General features: G+C 39.7%; 1 protein-coding gene across 6 annotated transcripts in view; it reads right to left on the minus strand.

The window, feature by feature from the left end:
* Positions 1–15,531: 15,531 nt before the first annotated feature.
* PHTF2 (putative homeodomain transcription factor 2) overlaps positions 15,532–19,513 on the minus strand; it is a 162,345-nt gene continuing 158,363 nt past the window's right edge. For all 6 annotated transcript variants that reach the window (XM_024196976.3, XM_029910810.1, XM_029910809.1 and 3 more), the window contains 2 exons: positions 17,311–17,436; positions 15,532–16,533 (listed from right to left, as the gene is read on the minus strand). In XM_024196976.3, coding sequence (XP_024052744.2) covers positions 16,513–16,533; positions 17,311–17,436 — 147 coding nt within the window. In that variant the 3' untranslated portion in view covers positions 15,532–16,512. The remainder of the gene's footprint in view (positions 16,534–17,310; positions 17,437–19,513) is intronic.

A 19,513-nucleotide genomic window follows, 5' to 3' on the forward strand; every position in this document is an offset into this window, starting at 1 on the left:
TAAAACTGCCCTCCCTCTTAAACCACATCAAAATATGAAGGGACTTTCTTCAATCCCAACACCGTCCTTTTCTTCTCCTTTTCTCTCATTCTCTAAATCCCTCCACAAGCCCCAGTGATGCCTCCCTTTCTGCCTCATGACTACTCTGACCCTCTTTCGTACTTGTGTCTTTAACCTCTCACTCTCATGTCATCGTCTCGCTCCTCAGAAAACCACACCCACCTCTCTAACTACCAACTCATCTCCCTTCTCTAAAATAAGAGTGTGCGGCTCCCAGCCATTTCCTGGAATTTCTCTCCTCCAACTCCGCCTCATTTGCTTCTGTCCTGTCCACTCCATGGAAAAAGCACTAACCCAATGGCCTTTTTGTGGCCAAACTTCAGGGCCTCTATTCCATCCACATCCTCCTTGACTTCTCAGCTGCTTTTGGCACTGTCAATCATATCGTACTATTCAGCATGTTGTCCTTCTTTGAGTTCTGTAGCTGGTGTCTACAGATTCCCCTCTTACCTCTTTGATGGGCTCTTTCAGTGGGTCAGCCTCCTCCCTTCAAACTTTTCCATAGTGCCCAATCCTTGGCCTTCTATTTTCCTTCCGCTCCTTCTTGCTAGATGACTTCATCTGCTTCTGCTGCTTCAGTTACCATTTCTATGCGAATGGCTCACACATCTACCTCTCTGCTGCTGGCCTATCCCCTTCTATTCAATCCCACATTTCAGCTTGTCTCTCTGACATCTCATCCCATTTGACTCATCAACATAAATTCAACATGGCCAAATCTGCACTCCTGATCTCATCACCCAATCTTTTGCCACGTTTTCTGTCATTTTTTGACCAGAACACCATTTCCTTCGCACAGGCCCATAACCCAGAGGCCATCTTTGACTTCTCTCTCACTCTAATCCCATATCTTTCAGTTTTTCCTCCTTAATGTCTTAATGTTTTCGTTGTCACCCCATCACACACTCCTCTCCTACCCAATGTTACCAGCCTCACATATCCATTTGTCTGCTTCTCCCGTAAGTGTCTTTCTTCCCCCTTACACATGCACTAATCTATAAAGATACTACGCATTCCGCCTTCAGAGCATCTTGCTCTTGTGATGCTTACCCAAAATTGCCAACTGAGGGTAGCTAGCTATTGGGGGCTTACTGACATTTATGTAAAAGTTTCTGAAATGATTTGGAGCCATGAAGTTGAGCATCTAGCTACTCTATGGAGCAGCATATTCTTATCACTGTTATCCTTCTCCGCCTTCCTTCCTATTGCTTGTTGCACTCATTGCATCCTGTCTTAAATTAGGTTGTAAACACCTGTGGTCAGGGACTCTGTCTTTGTGCTCGTACAGCACCCAGCACAATGGTGCTCAGATACTGAAAGAGGTCTTGCGGGGGGGCTACTGCTTTCCAAATAATAATATTCAACTACTAAGTAACAGCTCAACAGTGTGTGCTGCTCTTTAACACAGACTGGTATTTCAAGTATAAACTGAAGGACCTAAAATCAACAAAATAAGGCAAATGTATACGCATGCAAAACAAAATCTGGCTGCCACTTCTACACCTTGTTTGCTCACTTATCATATGATAGTTTTATGATCAAGTGTATAGTTTTGCATTTAGAGCAGTAGTGCAGGGAATCAGAGCTGATTGCCCTCAGAATCCTTGCTAACCGGCTGAATTTCCAGTTGGCTAACACCACTCTGTCTATCCCTTCTCAACCCTGCAGTGTCAATTGCAAAAACTATATCTTCTTCGGGCCTGTAAACTGCTATTCAGCATTGCTAGGTGCTATTAAGTGTGACTGTGTTCAGTGCTGCATGAAAAAATTTCTGTTAAAGCCCCTTTCATTCTGAAAGAACCCATATAAATGTAAAATATTGTTACAGGTAAAGTGCCAAAAATAGAAAAATCAATAAAACCTCAGTGACTTTTAGCTTAATTTCTTTGTTACTTTGTTTTTGTTAAGACAGTTGAAATTTAAATATGTTTGAGACTGGATTTAAGGAAGGAATAGTGTTCCCACAAAGATCCAATGCCATCCCACCCTGCTCTGAGTATGTTCTGCATAACATACAAACATAAGAACAGCCATAGCATCCTGTCTTCTTACAGTGGCCAATGCCAGGTGCCCCAAAGAGAATGAACAGAACAGGTAATCATCAAGTGATCCAACCCCTGTCACCCATTCCCAGCTTCTGGCAAAACAGCCATCAGCAATGTACTGCATAAACATCTCTTTCAATCTTACTCATACACACTCCCAAAGAATCTGGAAGTGATTGCTCAAGTAATAATTAAATCAGATAAGGAGTATATTGGAGATTATCAGATTGACCGTCTTATTGATTTATGTTCTGCATATCTCCTGGTTTACTTTGTATTTCTGTTGCACTACAGGTCTTAAAAAAACCATAAAAATTGCCATTCGAAGTGATATGTTCTGTGTGTTACATTAAATTTTGGAGGGATACACTGAAAATGAAATTATAGGGCTTAGTTTTCAAAATTAGGAATGTTCAATTACAATTGCTTAAGGACATGAGACGTTGACATGACTGCACCCATAAACTGGGTAATTCCATGCATAATTAGTCACATGACTAACCACACTGCATGTAACTGCTTTGTATTGGAGAAAGCAGAATCTCTCTATGCATCAGACTGAAACTCCAGGGGGTGAAATCCTGGACCCATTGAAACCAATGGAAGTTTTGTCACTGATATTGGTGAAGCCAGAATTTCACTCCATGTCTTGCTTCAAGGGATCTTAGTGGTACCAAAGTTTCTGCAAAGTAAATCACTATCCTTGATATCTTTTTTAACCTAGTTCACTATGCTTTTCTAGTGACCTCATTTCAGTTATTTTTGCTACTTTTGCAGAGCTGGGTTTGATACCTTCAGTGAGTGAAAGTCAGATCCAAAAAACTGTTAGGCTCAAGCAAGCAATATATTGGGGACTAACACCAAGTTGGTACACAGAAGAAAATGTTACCCTAGTAGAAGGTTCTCCATACACATGTAAAACAAATACTTCCACAGTGCATTATGACAATGAGAGAAAACATCTGCTGCTAGCATATTGAACATATGCACACAGTATTGAACCAGCATGTGGCTGACAACCAGAAGGCTAAGGGCAGGAAAATTGCCCTGATCGTCTTCTCCTTTGGAAAAGGAACCCAAGCCTATAAAGCATATGCAGGGCCTTGAAAGGTACAGGGCAAAGCATTAGGCTTTTCCATTCTGGAAATAAGGTGAAAAATTTTAACCGTGAGAGTAATTAACCATTGGAACAATTTACGAGAGGTTATAGTGGAGTCTCCATCACTGACCATTTTAAAATCAAGATGGATGTTTTTCTAAAAGATCTGCTCAGGGTATTATTTTTGGGAAGTTCTGTGGCCTGTGTTATTCAAGAGTCAAATCAGAGGTTCACAATAGTCCCTTCTAGCCTTTGAAGCACCTGGCACCAGCCACTGTCAGAGACAGGATACTGGGCTAGATGGACCATTGGTCTGACCCAGTAGAGCAGTTCTTATGTTGGAACCTCTGAATCTTTTGTGTGTTGCTACATGGCAAACTGAACACAAGTTTTAACAAGTACTTAGACAACTTTTAATATTCCATGTGGAAGTTCCAAGCACTCTGTTCACTGGTAGCCAGACACTCAGTGGCGTAGACAATCATTTAGCAGAGATTTCTGTGGTTTACTGTACATGGATGGGCAAGTCCGGTAGTAACTGAGAAAGACACACAATCCAGGTTTCTTTTGTGCCCCAAGTAGCATCTCTACCAAGTGATCCAAGAAGGAACCTTCTCTGAACTGCGCTACTGAGCCGCACTAAGCAGTATTATAGTGGTAATCACTTCTTGCAGTGTGTATTTTTAGAGTGTGCATGTGTGAGTAGTAAAGAGAAAGCAGTTTTCCTTATTTTATAGCCTCACCCTTGTCTCACCCCAAACAGAAGGCCTGAGTGTGCATGCTAAACCAGTGCATTGGCTTAAGTCTCCTATCTCTTCCAGGAGAGGCCACTAACACAAATCCAGGGGGGAAATTGTAAAGGGATTTTTAAAAAAATCTTAACCACTTTAAATTTGGGACTAAAGACAGTGTGGGTTAGTGAATATTGTATTGCTTCTCCTGCTTTTTTGAAGTCTTAATGAACTAGCACGTTTGAAAGGTTAATGCTGTCCAGAGTAGATACAATCAATCAGTGAATCAGTTTATGTCATAGCGTAAGAGGTCCAGTAACCAGTTGCTGCTATCTAGTCAGCGTCTCTAGTATCTTTTCCTTGTAGCTTTTATTAAAAGAATGCAGCATGGAGAACTTTCTTACAGCTATTGTTGAGCTTATGTTGATGGGTCACAGGCAGTGCTTGTTTCTCTGCTGAACCCGCACATGGTACCTAACCCCTCCAAGCACACTAGATATGTAACATTGAACTGTTGGTCAGCACAGTGATCCAGTGTCTCAGCAGTCTGATGGCAGATTAGCTCAGGGGATTCTGGAAAAACATTTAAGTAATATCATAGGAAGGCAAAGTGCAACAATGTGCACCACCACTGTTGGTTTACAAAATAAGTAAACGATTTGCCATCCGTTCGCTGGTCTTAAGTACATTGAAAATGATAAAGACCATAAAACTATAGGAAACTGAAAAAAATTGTCATTTGCCTGCTGTCTTGAATGAAGTAATGACTGCTGAACAGAGTTTCACTACCTGACTTTGGTAGCAAACAGGGAAATGAATACCATTCCCAAGACTGTCCTAAAGTAGAGAGGTTGTGTTTTTTTTAATGCATAGAGCCAAGATTGTAAACAATGGTCTATAGAGAAAGTGAGTCACCCAATATTTTCATGTCCTTGAGATACTGTTCTCTAATTACTCCCAGTATATATTTGATTCCTCCTACAGAAAGCCAATATCCTGGAAAAGACTGATGATGATACCCTATCCCAGAGACCAATAGCTGTCTCAAGGAAAAGGCCTATAAAGGTTTGAGTAGCCCTGGCAAATCTGAGATAGAAGAGAAAAACTAATAAAGATTCCATGTGGGGACTGAAGTCAACAGTTTGAGACATAGACATGTATCATGCAATGATAGAGACAATAGCATTATTTGTTCCCAGACCACAAGTGGAACCAATGATACATTCAAGCCCTATCTACCATCAGAGGTACATTATGTACAATGGGAATTTATTCCAGGTCCTCTCTCCCCAATATGAAGGCCTCTATTTATCCCAGAACTGGGTGGGTATTACAAGAAAAATAGCAAGATTTTGTAATCACTTGTGTCTTATCAATGGCACACAAGTAGCATAACTGCACTTTAATTCATCTTTTTGGTCCAATTTCCACAATTTATACAGTTAATTATGCACCCCCCCACAATCTGAATGAAATATTGGCACAGACCTTCCCTTCTCATGCTTGCCTGCACAGCACTAGCAACAACAGAAGACGGAGGCTTATAGACAGCTAGGAGAATGGGCAGTGTCTAGCCTCAACATACAATTTGTCAATTTGGTATTCTTTCCATTCACAAATGCTGTTGCCCACACAGAATGCGGCAGTAACTCTAGGAATGTATTTGAGGTCTTTTGTATTTGTATTTTGTTTCAGTAAGTATCTCCATCCATTTCAGGCTTCAGATGACATTTAATTATTATTTGCAGCATTGTTGTAGCCATGTTGGTCCCAGACTATTAGAGACACAAGGTGAGTGAGGTAATAGTTTTTAATTGGACCAACTTCTGCTGGTGCAAGAGAAAAGCTTTCAAGCGACACAAAGCTCTGTAGTTCAAAAGCTTGTTTCTTTCACCATCCAATAAAATATATTACCTCACCTGCCTGGTCTATTTAGTCACAACTAAACTCGGTATGGGTATGGTTTCATCAGGCCAGAGCCCCAAGATTCATAACATAAACATAACCTCCTGGTGCATAGTTAGAATAGTATTTTCACCTGTCCCTTCCTAGACAATCTGGGATTATTTTTTTGTGTGTTCTTGCATAATGAACCTTCTCAGGCCAGTCAATGTTTACATCCATGAGTGGCTTCTGTGATCTACCACAGCTTACATCATCATAGGGAGTTTGACTTCTAGTTGTAGAACTGGGGCCAAGTTATACTGGAGGAAAGGTCCAATATGATTTGGGAAGCCTCTGTCTCATTCCTACTCCTCAATAATTATTAAAGAAACATTGGTACTCTTGATCACATGGGTCAGTAGGACTTGCTTATTGCAATGCACCTTTCTATTACGTCTTCCACCGTTGTCTTCTCCACACCAAAGAGCTTTGCCAAGTAGAGGTAGGCTGGCTCCTTGAGCCAGCTCCATGGTGCTCTAGCAGCTCCCTTGTCCACCATGACAGCAGCTCTTCTTGTTTAATGCTGAACACTAAGCATCAAAAGCAAGTTTGTTCAATCACAGGTGTTTCAATTGGTCACTGCTAGTCCAGACAGCTACAATGTTGTCCCACCAATGAGCAGAGCTTGGCCTGGGCCATAGTCCGCTCTTCACACTGTTTAAATTCAGTAATACAGGCAAAATCTCTTTATCTGCCTCTGCCTGCTTTTCTGGGACTAGCTCCAAGTGCTCTGTGCTGTTACCATTTCTACCCAATTACGTTCCCAGGCTGTTAAGCAGCAAGTTACAGAAGTGGGAGGATGCAGCAACTGTACTGATAAGCAGGTTTCCACAATGGAAATGAGCCGCTGTAATCCCTGTTTCAGGATTATGGGATCTGCATTTAAAAAATCCTATAAACCTAGGTGGAAGGGAGTAATCCTAAAAAATTACTCAAAGAGCTACTGCAGGGGCACTTAGGGTTAGCTGCCCTGAATGCATTCATTAAAAAAACCAAAAAACAAAAACCCAAACAAAAACCAGGCAGAGTACAGTACAAGATGTGGATGCAAAAACCTTCATGAAAAAAAAAACCTACAAGAAAAAATATTTTGAGACCAGTTAAGATTACTGTGGTTCTAACTGGTCACAGAATCATGGTTGCGGCTATGTGCAAAGTGGCCCCAGGTGACTTATGGAGCAGAGATTGAAAGAGCCTGGAGCACTGGGCCTGGTGTAAGATTTGAGGCCTGAACCAGAGGCTGTGAACTAAAGTCAGGCCATGTATTAAAACAGATGTTTACAAGTTCACTGTCCAGTACATGAACATGGCAAAGTTGTTGCTAGTGTACTAGGCACCAGATATCTATGTAAATATATTGAATCTAGTACAGATACACCCCAATCTAGTACAAGATAAGATGGTTTGACAAAATAACGAATAGGGATGTTTTGTTCCAATTATCAGGAACAAGGGGAGCTAACAAGCAGATGTCATGAAATGTGTAAGTTGTGTATTTTAGTTGTCTGTTTTAGCCTATAAACGTCAGGGTACTTTGCCTTAATTGTTTGTTCGGTGAAGGGATAGCAGAAATTCCTGTTGCTGACTGAGCCATTCCTTGTCACAGGGCACTCGTGTGTTAGCGTACTGTAACCAAGGAGCCAGGGCACTGGGACTGTCTTTTGATGGCAATAAAACTGGCCAAGTGCCTTTGTCACTGAACTGTGCCTGTAGTCTTACTTTATGAGTAACATCGCAGTCTGCTGAACGAGTGGACTGCCTTATCTGCTCCAAGGACAGAAGCAGTGGGAACCTGAACAGCATTACTCAGGCAACGACACTCCAGCCTTCAGCACATAACACTGGGTAATACTATCAATGTCTGCTAAGCTAACTATCTGCACAGTGCTGGACAGCACACTGACAGGACACAAACGCAAGCCAGCTGACAACTCTTCACTCTAGTTCAGAGAGAGGGAGAGTTACTATCAGAGTTACAATTCCAGAACAGAGCTCCCGGATAGTATACCTAACTTCTGCTATGACTAGCACTGTTGCAGAGGTCTTTTGACTTAATCAAAAATAAGCGAGTAAATGTAGACCCATGTCAAATTTTGTTGGCTATTTAATTTGAGATTTCTATTCTGTGTTTGAATGATGAGAAACCATTTAGGTCTAGTCAGATTAACTGCATTTATCAAATAGTGAAGTGACTTGCGCCCCATTTAGTTGTGCTTATAGAATAAAGGGAAAGCAAAAGATTCATTTAATTTACTACTACACCTCCAGTGGCTTTGTTTTGGATTTTTATTTGGTTGGGAGACAGCTAATCCCTGATAAAATTAACTTTCATTACCTAAAGATTAAGCTTAATGCTTGTAAATAATTTCTAAAGACTGAACCAACCAAAAAAAAGGGGGGGGGGGAGGGGAGTGTAGCAGAAGTAATTTCAGTTATCCCTTCTAAATAAAAAAATAGGTCAAATGCAGTAGGTCAAATGAGCTTCACCAAGGGAAGAGTCCAGTCCTTGGTTGTTAGCAGATCTTGTAAGTAAACATGTATTTTATCTAGAAAATCCTTCCTGTAAGATAAAAGCTCTTTATATTAATCTCCTTTATGATGCTAACAAATTGATAATAATTTATAGTGGAAGAAAAGGGTGACCAAAATTTGACGGTATTTTTATTATTCAGTGAACTGAGGTGTCTGTTCTGAAGATTGTTCTGTAGCAGTTTCAACCTCACCCAAAGGTTGAAAAGAAAAAGAAAAATCCAGTGTGTGATTGCTCTCCCTGAAGGATCCCCAGTTATTGATAGCATGAGATATAGCATTGCTGACAGCACAGCTATAGCAGAGACCATGGGCTTTTCTACTATAAACCCCAATTTGCAGCAGTTTCAAACTGCATCGGGCTGAAACTTGAGAAATTGTCAGTTCAAATGCAAGAATGATTTAAATCATTTAAGTCCTTTGCAGTTAAGGGAGGGCAAATCAAAATAACTGGACATTTCTAGTGTGGGGTTTTTTGGGAAGCACTTTAAGGAATACATTTTTATGAAATAGGATCACATATTGATCTCACTTACAACTACATTAAACCAGTGTAAATAAAGTTACATCTTGCACATGTGTCACAGACACAAGGGCGCAGATTTTTAAAGGTATTTAGGCTCCTGGGAATTAGACATCTAAATACATTTAAAAATCTAGATCTAAATGTTTAAATAATGATTTGTCAGAGTGCTAATAAAAAAGTATCAAACAGAATCCAAATGCTTTTATTTGCCTTTTATCATTGACTTCCACAGTTACGCTCTAAATTCTCACTGCTGTAATTGAGATCAGAATCTGGTCTGCAGCCCTTAGAACAATTTACAACCTTTAAAATCTTACCATCCTTTATGAAGTTAGATATTAACTTGGATACCCTCGGTGTTGAAATAGTCTAGCCTATAACTCTGTCATCAAAAGCCATAAACAGCCTGGATTCTAAAGGATTTAGTTCTATTGAGACAGAACAATAATTTTGGAAGGGTTTAAGGGTGTGCAGTTTAGCTTTCCATAGAAAAAAGTGAGACTTGGGGAAGAAAACTGTAAAATTGATTCAGATGAAAATCAGATTTTGATGTAAAAACTTGGGATGAGGTTTGAGAGTGACCTTATCATTATGAACTACTACATAAAGGGGGTCCTGACATCAGAGGCTGATCTCCCTTATACTTCAGGATGAAGTTATAGCTACCATGATGGAGGTCTTCAATAGGAGATATAGGGAACAAGTTGCTAGGCCTTCAAGAGGGGATCCCATTACACATGTTAACAATATACTGAGGTCCTGAGGAGGGGGCACAGAAATTGAGGAAAAATTAGGTGCCAGACCCTTAAGAAATGTTGCAAATGCTGGATGAGGAAAAATGATACCACCCTGATTCGGATGGTGGTGATTCAAGATTGCAGCTAAATGTACCCTCTGGGAGCTATTGGAGAGGCCTGATCATGTACTAGCCCTGAAACAGTCCAAAATAACAGAAATTGGGGCATCTATGGATAGCAGGTGATACTGAAAAAACCTCTTTCGTCTTACTTTATAATTCAGTCTAGTAAAGTTTTTTCTGCTACGAATCAGAATGTTTTGAACTTGAGCTGCACAGCTCCTGTCAGGAGCAATTATCCAGAAAACAACCAAACCGTCAGATGTAATGTTGTTGGATCCAGGTGCAGGATCTCACTCAAGTTTTGAGATTACGTTGGGTAGAGCTGATAGAGTGATTGCAGGTTTTGAATACAGAAGCAGAACAGAGTACAAAAATTGTCTGACCTACACTGGTGCTATTAAGATAATGACGGCTGCCTCCTGTCTGTTTTTCTCAGGACCTTCAGTGTTAATGGAATGGCATATATTAGTCATGGAGTCCAATGAAGGAGAAAAACAACTGACAGGGAGCTTGGACTCAAACCCTCTCTGGAACAAAATATTTAACATTTCTTGTTTTGATCAGTGGCATATATACTGATCCTGGGGAATCCCCATCAGCAGAAAATCTTATGCAAGATTGATCCTTGAGTGAACACATTTATGCTAGAATTCTATGCTGCACAGGGAAACATGAGTGTGAGAAGCTACTCCTATCTCCTTCTGTACAAACTACAATCTCAGCCTGTCTCTCTGATGACATCTTGTGAATGTCTACCCATGAATTCAAGCTCAACATGGATAAAACGGAGCTCTTAACCTTCCTTCTCTCCCTTCCCTCCAATTCTTCCCACTACCTGCTTTCTCAATCACAATGGACAACACCACCATTCTATCTATCCCTCAGGTCCATAAGATGGGTGTCATCTTTGATACAGATCTCCTCTCTAAAGCCTCACACCTAGGCTATGTCTAAAGCCTTTCAGATTCTTTCTGCATAACATCTCTAAGATACAGCCTTTCCTATTCATTCGCACCGCTAAAACTCTCATCCAGGCTCTTATCTCATGTCTCAATTACTGCAACATCCTTTTCTCTGGCCTAAATAAATGCAATCTTGCCACACGCATATCCATGCAAAATGCTGCTGCAAAGATCATTTTCCTCGCTCTTCACTTTGAACATCACCCTTCTTTTTGCATCACTTCACTGGCTCCCTCTTCTTTATTGTATCAACATAAGCTGCATATATTCACTTTCAAGGCCCTTCAAGACCTATTCTCAGCCTCCCTTATCTCTTATTCAGTAAGGAAAGGTTTACTTACGCCTCTAATCGGCCCATGACGTCAGCCTCCATCGCTCACTTGCAAAATTTTAAAATAAGCACCTTTGTGCTTTCTCCCACACTAGCCCTCATGCTTGGGAGAAGCACCCCATAAACATCAACAAAACAAACTCATTATCCTTCAAAATCTCCTTTGCTGTGATGCCTATAAAAAACTTGACAACAATTAGGCTGCCGGTGTGCTGAGATCACTGCCTATTATTCTGATCAATATTGTTTCATTGATTCCTTGTACTCTCCCATCAGTATGTCTGTATCCATCTGTTGTCTCTTGTCTCATAGTTAGATTCTAAGAGCTTTGTTTCAGGGACCAGCTTTTGTTCTGTGTTTGTACAGCACCTAGCACAACAGGGTCACTGGGGCTCCTTGGCACTATGATAATCCAAATAATAAATAATGAGAAATTTGTAAGTCAAGATGCCATGTGTGGTGCACAGTCAGTGCTGGGGCATCAGTGGAACCCAATTCTGGTTGGTGACTGGCCTTCAATTGTGGAGCATGATACAAGACGAAACTATGACGACTATGGAGGGAATGTGCTTAATCTCCTCTTTGGAGTGATGCTCCTGCTCCTACTCCTCTCAGACATAGGTGGAGTCTGGATCAAGGAGACCTTCTTTGCCCTTCAAGCCTCAGCTGCTGACAACTGGGGTTAGTTTAGTGGAGGAAGCAGTTCTAACACGTGGGGTAGAGTACATCTCACTGGGGCACTGCTGAAGTGTGGCAGTTTAGAGGAATAGTCCTTATGAAGCTCTCTAACAGTCATTTTAACTGTGCATCTCTCGCCTTCTGTGTTCACTTTAAAAAATGAGCAGCCAATAGAACAGCAGTCTTGAATCCACCCTTCTTCCTGATTAAAAGGCACTCAGAGTGCCTGTTAAAAAAAAGGAAAAGATTTAAAGCCTAAGGATTTTGCTTTTGTAAACATCTCGGTGTTGATGTTAAAATTGTTTTTTTGTATAACTGGTTGGGAATTTTTCAACAGAACCATTTTCTCATCAGAAAAATGTTGATTAACCTGAAATATTTCATGGGAACTTATTGATCTAATCAAATTTTTTGATTAAAAATAATCCAAGTGCTTCATTTCAACAAGTTTGAACTGGTTGTTGACTACCATTTTGACTTTTACTTTACATAATATCTATTGCATTACGTTATATTGCAGTGTACTATAGAAGTCAAAATGACAAAGTCAAAATGTAGTGTTTCAATTAAACAAAATGTTTTGAAAAGGGCATTTCAATATTTCCAAATTTTTGGGGATTTTTGCTTTGTTGGAAATTTCAGCTTTTCATTCTGATTTGGGACAAAAGGAAATTTTGAAATGTCTGAACTTCCAGTGGAATGGAAATTCCAAATTTTGACCAAACTCTAGGGCAGTGGTCTCCAACCTTTTTACACACAAGATCATTTTTTGAATTTAAATGCAACTCAGAATCTACCCCGCCCCTTCCCCGAGGCCCCACCCACTCCATCCCCCCTCCTTTGCTCACTCTCCCGCACCCTCACTCACTTTCACCGGGCTTGGGCAGGGGTGCGGGCTCTGGGCTGGGGCCGAGCGGTTTGGAGTGTGGGAGGGGACTCTGGGCTAAGCCTGGGGCAGGGGTGCAGGAGGGGGTGAGTGCAAGCTCTGGGAGGGAGTTTGGGTGCAGGAGGGGGCTCAGGGCTGAGGCAGAGGCTTGGAGTGCAGGAGGAGGTATGGGGTGCTGGCTCTGGGAGGGAGCTCAGGGCTGGGGGTTGGGGTGCGGGCTCTCACCAGGCAGCACTTACCTCAGTTGGCTCCCGGTCAGTGGCACAGCGGGGCTAAGGCAGGCTCCCTGCCTGCCCCAGCCCCACACCGCTCCCGGAAGTGGACAACATGCCCCTGTGGCCCTGGGTTGGGGGGGAAGGGGCATGTGGCTCTGCGTGCTGCTCCTGCCTGAAAGCACCACCCCCGCAGCTCCCATTGGCTGCAGTTCTCCGTCACCAGGCAATGGGAGCTGTGCTTGCAGGCAGGAGCAGCATGCAGAGTCCCTTGCCCCTCCCCCCTCAGGGGCAGCAGGGGCATGCTGGTCGCTGCTGGGAGTGGCATGGGGCTGGGGCTGGGGCAGGCAAGGAGCCTGCCTTAGCCCCAATGCACCGCCGGACTTTTAGTGGCCAGAGATTGCGATCGACTGGCAGAGGCTCCAGGATCAACCCGGTCGATCACAATGGACAGGTTGGTGATCACTGCTCTAGGGTTTTTTGGATTTTGTTTTTAAGCCAGCAGAGATAAATAGTTAACTAGCTACCTAACTACTAAGTAAGCACAAAACCTCTAATTCTAGAAATAGGATTATAGGGAAGCAGATGCACACTGCCTGAATTCTGTCTCTCAGCCATGGGAGGTCAGAAGCAACTGCCTTCTCTGCGTTTTATGTCCTTGGGTAAGGGGCACAAGGATGTGCAGTGCATAGGTGCAGGCCCAATGGACACTGCTGACCTGAAGAATCAAATTTCACACACATGGGGTGCATGTGCACTAGAAATGGGATCCATGTGGACAAGTAATTCAAAGAAGAATTAAGGTTGTGGGTGCTCAATGCTGCCCTATGCTACTCGTTAGTGAAATGAATCAAATAAGAGGTAACCCTTATGTCTGGAATCTACATTTCCAATTGCAAAGCTCTTTGTTGGTAAAATAAGCCACTTTGCATGAACAAAAACTATCTTGAGTACATTTTTCTGTTCCTTTTCCATGGTTAAGAGGTGTATTATTGACAATTGCAGTTCACAAGCCACCTCAAATGTTTAACTTGAATTCTTGCTTTAGCTCCCTTTTCCTAAGGAGGACACTCCTAATTCCAATAGAATAAGCGTTATCTGACCCTTTGCAGCATCACAAAACTGGATTTAGGTCAAAGGAAGCAAATAAATTCAATAGAAATATGGTGGAGTTACAAGAAACACAGATCACTGCACAGTTTTATACCATCGGCCACAGAATGCTTTATTCCAAGCCTCATCACACTTTCAGTTACAAAACATGTGGCAAAAAACAACAGTTAACACACAAGATCCGCCATATTTCTACTTACCTCTATTTTTGTACTGGCTTTTTCATATTAAGGGATGTAGAACATTTCTCTCATTTATTTTCTTGCATTATTGATATACCTGATGACAGCAATTTACATGTGTCTGCATTTACAGTGAAGTACCCTTCGCTTCTTTTTACAAACCCTCATTTTATTCTCCCCACGCTCCCACTGTTAGTGCAACAATCCAGCATATTGCCAGTTGCTGAGGTATATGTAGTTACAAACTAAATTTCCATCTTCAACCCAAACTGTTACTTTTTTTTTTTTTTTTTTTTTTTTACTGAAAGCAGTATATTCAACACAAGTTGCTCAAAAATATTTCCATTCTGGAATAAATTAGTGACAGGCTGTGAAAACCAACAGTCTCATCTTTTACCCCTACACAATTCTTGCTGTACTCTCCCTCCCCCGCCCTCCCCCTTTAAAATATATTCTGTGCAAAATTAAGTTCTGTGTAGGTCTGTACCATATTTTGGGGAAAAAACTTTATAAAATATACTTAATTCCTAAAAACAATCCCAACATCAGATAACAGAGGAAGAAGAAACAGATCAGATGCAGCCAAATTTATCACATGAGAAACTAAGAATAACATGTTCTTAAAGCTCCAGTAATACATTCCTTCAAAAACCAGAATGCACTTTGGTCATTATTAAACATTAGTACATAGGCAAATAAAATACAAAATGCTTGTTTGTGTTGCTTTGTATATTTTTTTTATACCACACAAGTTTAAGATACATTACCTCAACTATTTAATGATAGAGGATTAGTAATATGTCATGTATGATGGATTTTTTTAATGTGTATATATGTATGTATCACATAGTAGAAAATGTAATAGGCTCTTTTCCAATCCGAAGCAGATGATTTTTCGAATTCTAATCATAAATATATTCCCCTAAAAGTAAAATGTTTAATGAAACTCAAACATGATATTGGCCCTCCTAATACAGTTTTGTAAGTGGGATGTTGTTATATGTTTAAGCACAAACTAACTAATAACTCTGAAGGGATGAATTTCTAGTTTTTCCATATTCAAAAACTATCTGATACGCTAAGGAAATAATGAGTCACAATTGAGCTAACCTAAAATGTAAACCCCAAAACAAATCTGCCTTCAAAATCATGCTCTTTAAGTAGCATCAGGGTTTAGAGTGGAGACTTGGCAACCTAAATAAAAACATTGAGGAGAAGCTAGGTGATGCTGACATTAGCAGCATTTAAAAAAAATTGCCTTAACTACAACAACACTGCATACTAGCTTTAGTTGATAGATTTTGCAAGCTACATTTTTATAATTGCAGGAGATGTGGGCATGGAAACAAATAAGGCTTACATTATATAGAAACATTTCTTTTTTTAACAACTGTTCTTAAAGTTAAGTGTGGTATAAACAGCATATACTATAGTGTACTATGGGAGAGTATCTGTCCTATTCTTGAGAGTATATAATTTACCATCTTCCATTAACAACTTTTTCACTCATAAGTGAAGTCCAAATACTCAGATTGCAAAAATAATATATTGCTCCACAGTCCACCATAATATATTCCCTTTACTATATATAAAGGTCCTAATTAAAAGTAACAATAAAAAGTGCACATACTGAGCATGCACAGTTGAATCTGTGCGAATAGCCCAGTGTTTCAAATAAATACAATAGTTAATTTTATCAAAATATCTTACAGCATGTTAACCATTTACAATTATTGCTCTAATAAAAGTGTTATTAAAGAGTACTTGTTGACCTGTTATGTAATACCTTATTAATATCCAAGGGTGATTAAACTGCAGCTTAATCAGTTTAGATCCTGGACTCACTCAAAAAAAGTAAGAAACCAGCTTGCTTCTAGCGTTAACATAAAACATTTCCACTATCTGTCATACTGTATTGTCAGTACTTTAAGTTATTTGTAAATATGTATCATTTCTACTGTAACAATCTACAAATATTCTGTTTTTACCCATAAATTATGAAGTATAAAAGCTTAGCATTGGTATTTAGCTTTCACAAAAGATACAGTAATTTAGTGTGACCAATTACCAGGATCTCAAGTAACTGGATATCAGTTTTCTAACCCTTTCCATAACTAAGCATACCAATACTTGAAAATAAAATACAAAATGTCAGCTAAAACATAAAAAACTGAGATGATAAAATAAATATAAAGATTGCACAAGACAATCAGATGTAAACACTTCAGTTTTCCAAACTACATCCTTGAAGAGGCCATAGCTTCCAAAGCACAGATTCAGTGACTGCTCTGAGGCAGTTTAGTCAATCAATGCATTTTGCCAGAATACTGTGCTACATCTTCTCTTTGTGTATTGTCATGATTTGATCTTCCAGAGCTGAAAAAGTGAAAGCAGCAATGAACATTTTAAGTTTTGCATGAATTTTCAGTTAAATATTAAAGTTACAGTACATCCCTGTGTTTACATTTTAAAACATACCGCTGTGTCTAAAGTGTACAGAATCACTGTTACATTCCTTTACTTGTGAAAGAACACAGATATTTTTGTAATCTATTTAGAAAAATGAATGGCTAAGCATCAGGACTAGAGGCCTGATACTACTGCAAGCTTTTGTAACTGATATTCCCCTATCTCCTAAGTCTGGAAATTATGACAGTTCAGATTTCAGTGTTAAATGATCAGTTCATTCTCTCATCATGGGGTGACATGATGCATAGTATGACAAGGTGATCCTACATCATGTTGTGACATCATGCATATTGTGGGGGAAGAGGTGATATGTGCATTTTCTGTAGCACTCCAAGAACTGCAAACAAGCTAGCAGTAAAAAATAATGGTCAAGAGGCAGAGATAATTTCCTAAATTAGATGTAGGTCTTGTAAGATTAGTTAAATAAATTAACTGAGCCTGTACAGAAGTGTATCTGCTAAATGAAGGCCCAAGGTTGGAAGAAATAAATGTGAAAAGCTTTCTGGTGGTTGATGTGTTCTAAGAATAGAATGAAGATCCTCTGTTTATGTACATTAAATTTGATGAAATTATTTTCAAACAATATTCTTAACTTTACTATGTATTTTTACTGAGGTCACTATGCACATACAATTGTGACATTTTGTGCGTTCTGGATCAATACATGATACTGGAAGTGATCACCTTTAGATTAAATCCAAGCAAGTCACTGATAACACCAGAAACAGCAGACAGGATGACAACTTGGGTGATGTTATAAAGCAGTGGGTTCATTGTAAGCCCATATAACCTGAAGGGGCTGTCCAATTCCTACCAATGGAAATATATTTACATAATTAAAACACACAAATTATACAAAAGCAATTTTAATGTCAGGAAATATGGAACTAATACTTCAATGATCACATTAAGCACATTAACAAGATTTGTGATATGTAACTTTGAATGCCTTTGAGGCTGTAAAGGGGTCACAGTATTGACAAACAAGACAAAATATTTTAAGGAAAAAAACTGCTTACAACTCCAATTACTGCACCAGGACAGCCAGGCAGCTGATTTAACTGCCCATTTTGTTGTTGGCACAGTGTATGTGCTTGAGAAGCATCTTGAAGTTCCAGCTCTGGATCCAACAAATACTGGGAAAACTAGACTTCCAAAAGAAAGAGGGTGCTGTGCAGTGAAAAGGGCAAGAATTTAAGGGCTGAGCAGAATAATAGGGAAAGTTAAAGAGCTCAGTCACTTCAGACTGGCTGCTGTACTGTAAAATAATGTCAAAGAGGGTTTTAACAAAAACTCATGCTCTGATGCCTCCTCACTTCTGCTGCAAAAACAAAAAGAAACCTACAACTTTTCATGACAAGAGTTGAAATATACTGATGCTAAGCAATAATACATTACACATTAGCTCTTAGCAGAAGAGCTATCTATTGTGCCAAAGGGTTAATATGACAGTTCTCGTGGTTTTTTTTTTTTTTTTTTTTTGTAGTACTAATTTCTGTCCTATACTACCAAGACATTAATTCAGTTTGTTATCCAAAGGGCATGTCTCCAGGTGAAAACACTTATTTTCTTAGTATGAAAAGAAACCAAATTTAAGAAATCACTTAAAAAAAAAATCAAGAAAACACAAACAATTGCATGGCAAATATTCATAATGCTGCAGCGATTACCTTGTTCACTACTGAACAATGGTTTTATGTGAAATAGTGTTATATGACACTTTGCATAGTGCCAAAGTTATTAAAATATTTTAAAACATTACTTTATTATTGTTTTATCTTTGACTCATAACTTTCTGTAACAAACAGTTGTTCACATATATCCAAAATACCCGTTGGTAATTATAAAATCAAGTTTTACAAATGGCATCCCATGTTAATAATTCTTATGGCACATTTGTTATTTATTACTTGTATTACAGTAGTTCCTAGAGGCACAACTAAGACTGTGGCCCCATTCTAGTAGGTGCTAGACATACACATTGGAAGGGTGTAAAGAATAAGAGCCATGATGGGTTAAAATCTAAATAGAGAGGCAAAGGGTGGGAGAAAGGAAAAATTACTGTTCCCCACTGTGCAATTCACACAAAGGCATAAGTAGCCAAAAATGTCATCAACTTTCATGGTGTGAGGGATTCGGAAGGTCATAAAAAAAAAGTTACTTGTCTCCTGCATGCTCATATTTGTTTCTGATCGCATTTTTTCCCACAAACTTACTAAACTGCACAATTCAGTAATATGCAATAAGTACTAAAGTGAATGCAGATTAAAGTTTCTAATATACTATTGTATATGAGGGAAATATCTAAGAGATTAGACCACATGGTGTCTCACCTGTTAATTAATATTCTCTGAGTAGCCCTCTTCAGTTACTGTGGAAGATCTACCCACTTGCTTCTGGAGGCAGGAATATGCAAATTTATTTCTCCAGGTATCAGATCCTGGCCTTTCAGAGTCACTTTGGCACCCAAACACCTAGAGAATGCCTCCAATGCTAGAAAACATAGGCAAGGAACCTAGGAGAATCACAAAGAAGGCAGGATGTTCCACACTGGCAGAGGGTCACTCGGTAAGAAAACCAATTAACAGATGAGACTAAATTGGTCTGTTCTCTTAGAGTGGCCTTCCCACAAATCTGGGTACAACTACTGGGGAAATAGCAAACAGTAAAGTCAGGGAGAAGGAAGACGGGGAAAAAAATCTCAAAACAATAGGTAACTATTTTAAACCAATATTCTGAACTTTGTTAAATGGCGGAATCTAACAACGAAGTTCAACCAGAAATATTCTGCACCCAAAGAAGGTGCCTAAGGAGACTTCCACATCAGCTTTGTAATGCTTGGTAAATGAATGGAGGCAATTTCAGAAGGATGCTTTTTTTAAACTTA

The sequence above is a fragment of the Terrapene carolina genome, unplaced genomic scaffold, assembly GCF_002925995.2.
Source record: "Terrapene carolina triunguis isolate 2854851 unplaced genomic scaffold, T_m_triunguis-2.0 Scaffold68, whole genome shotgun sequence".
NCBI lineage: Eukaryota > Metazoa > Chordata > Testudines > Emydidae > Terrapene > Terrapene triunguis.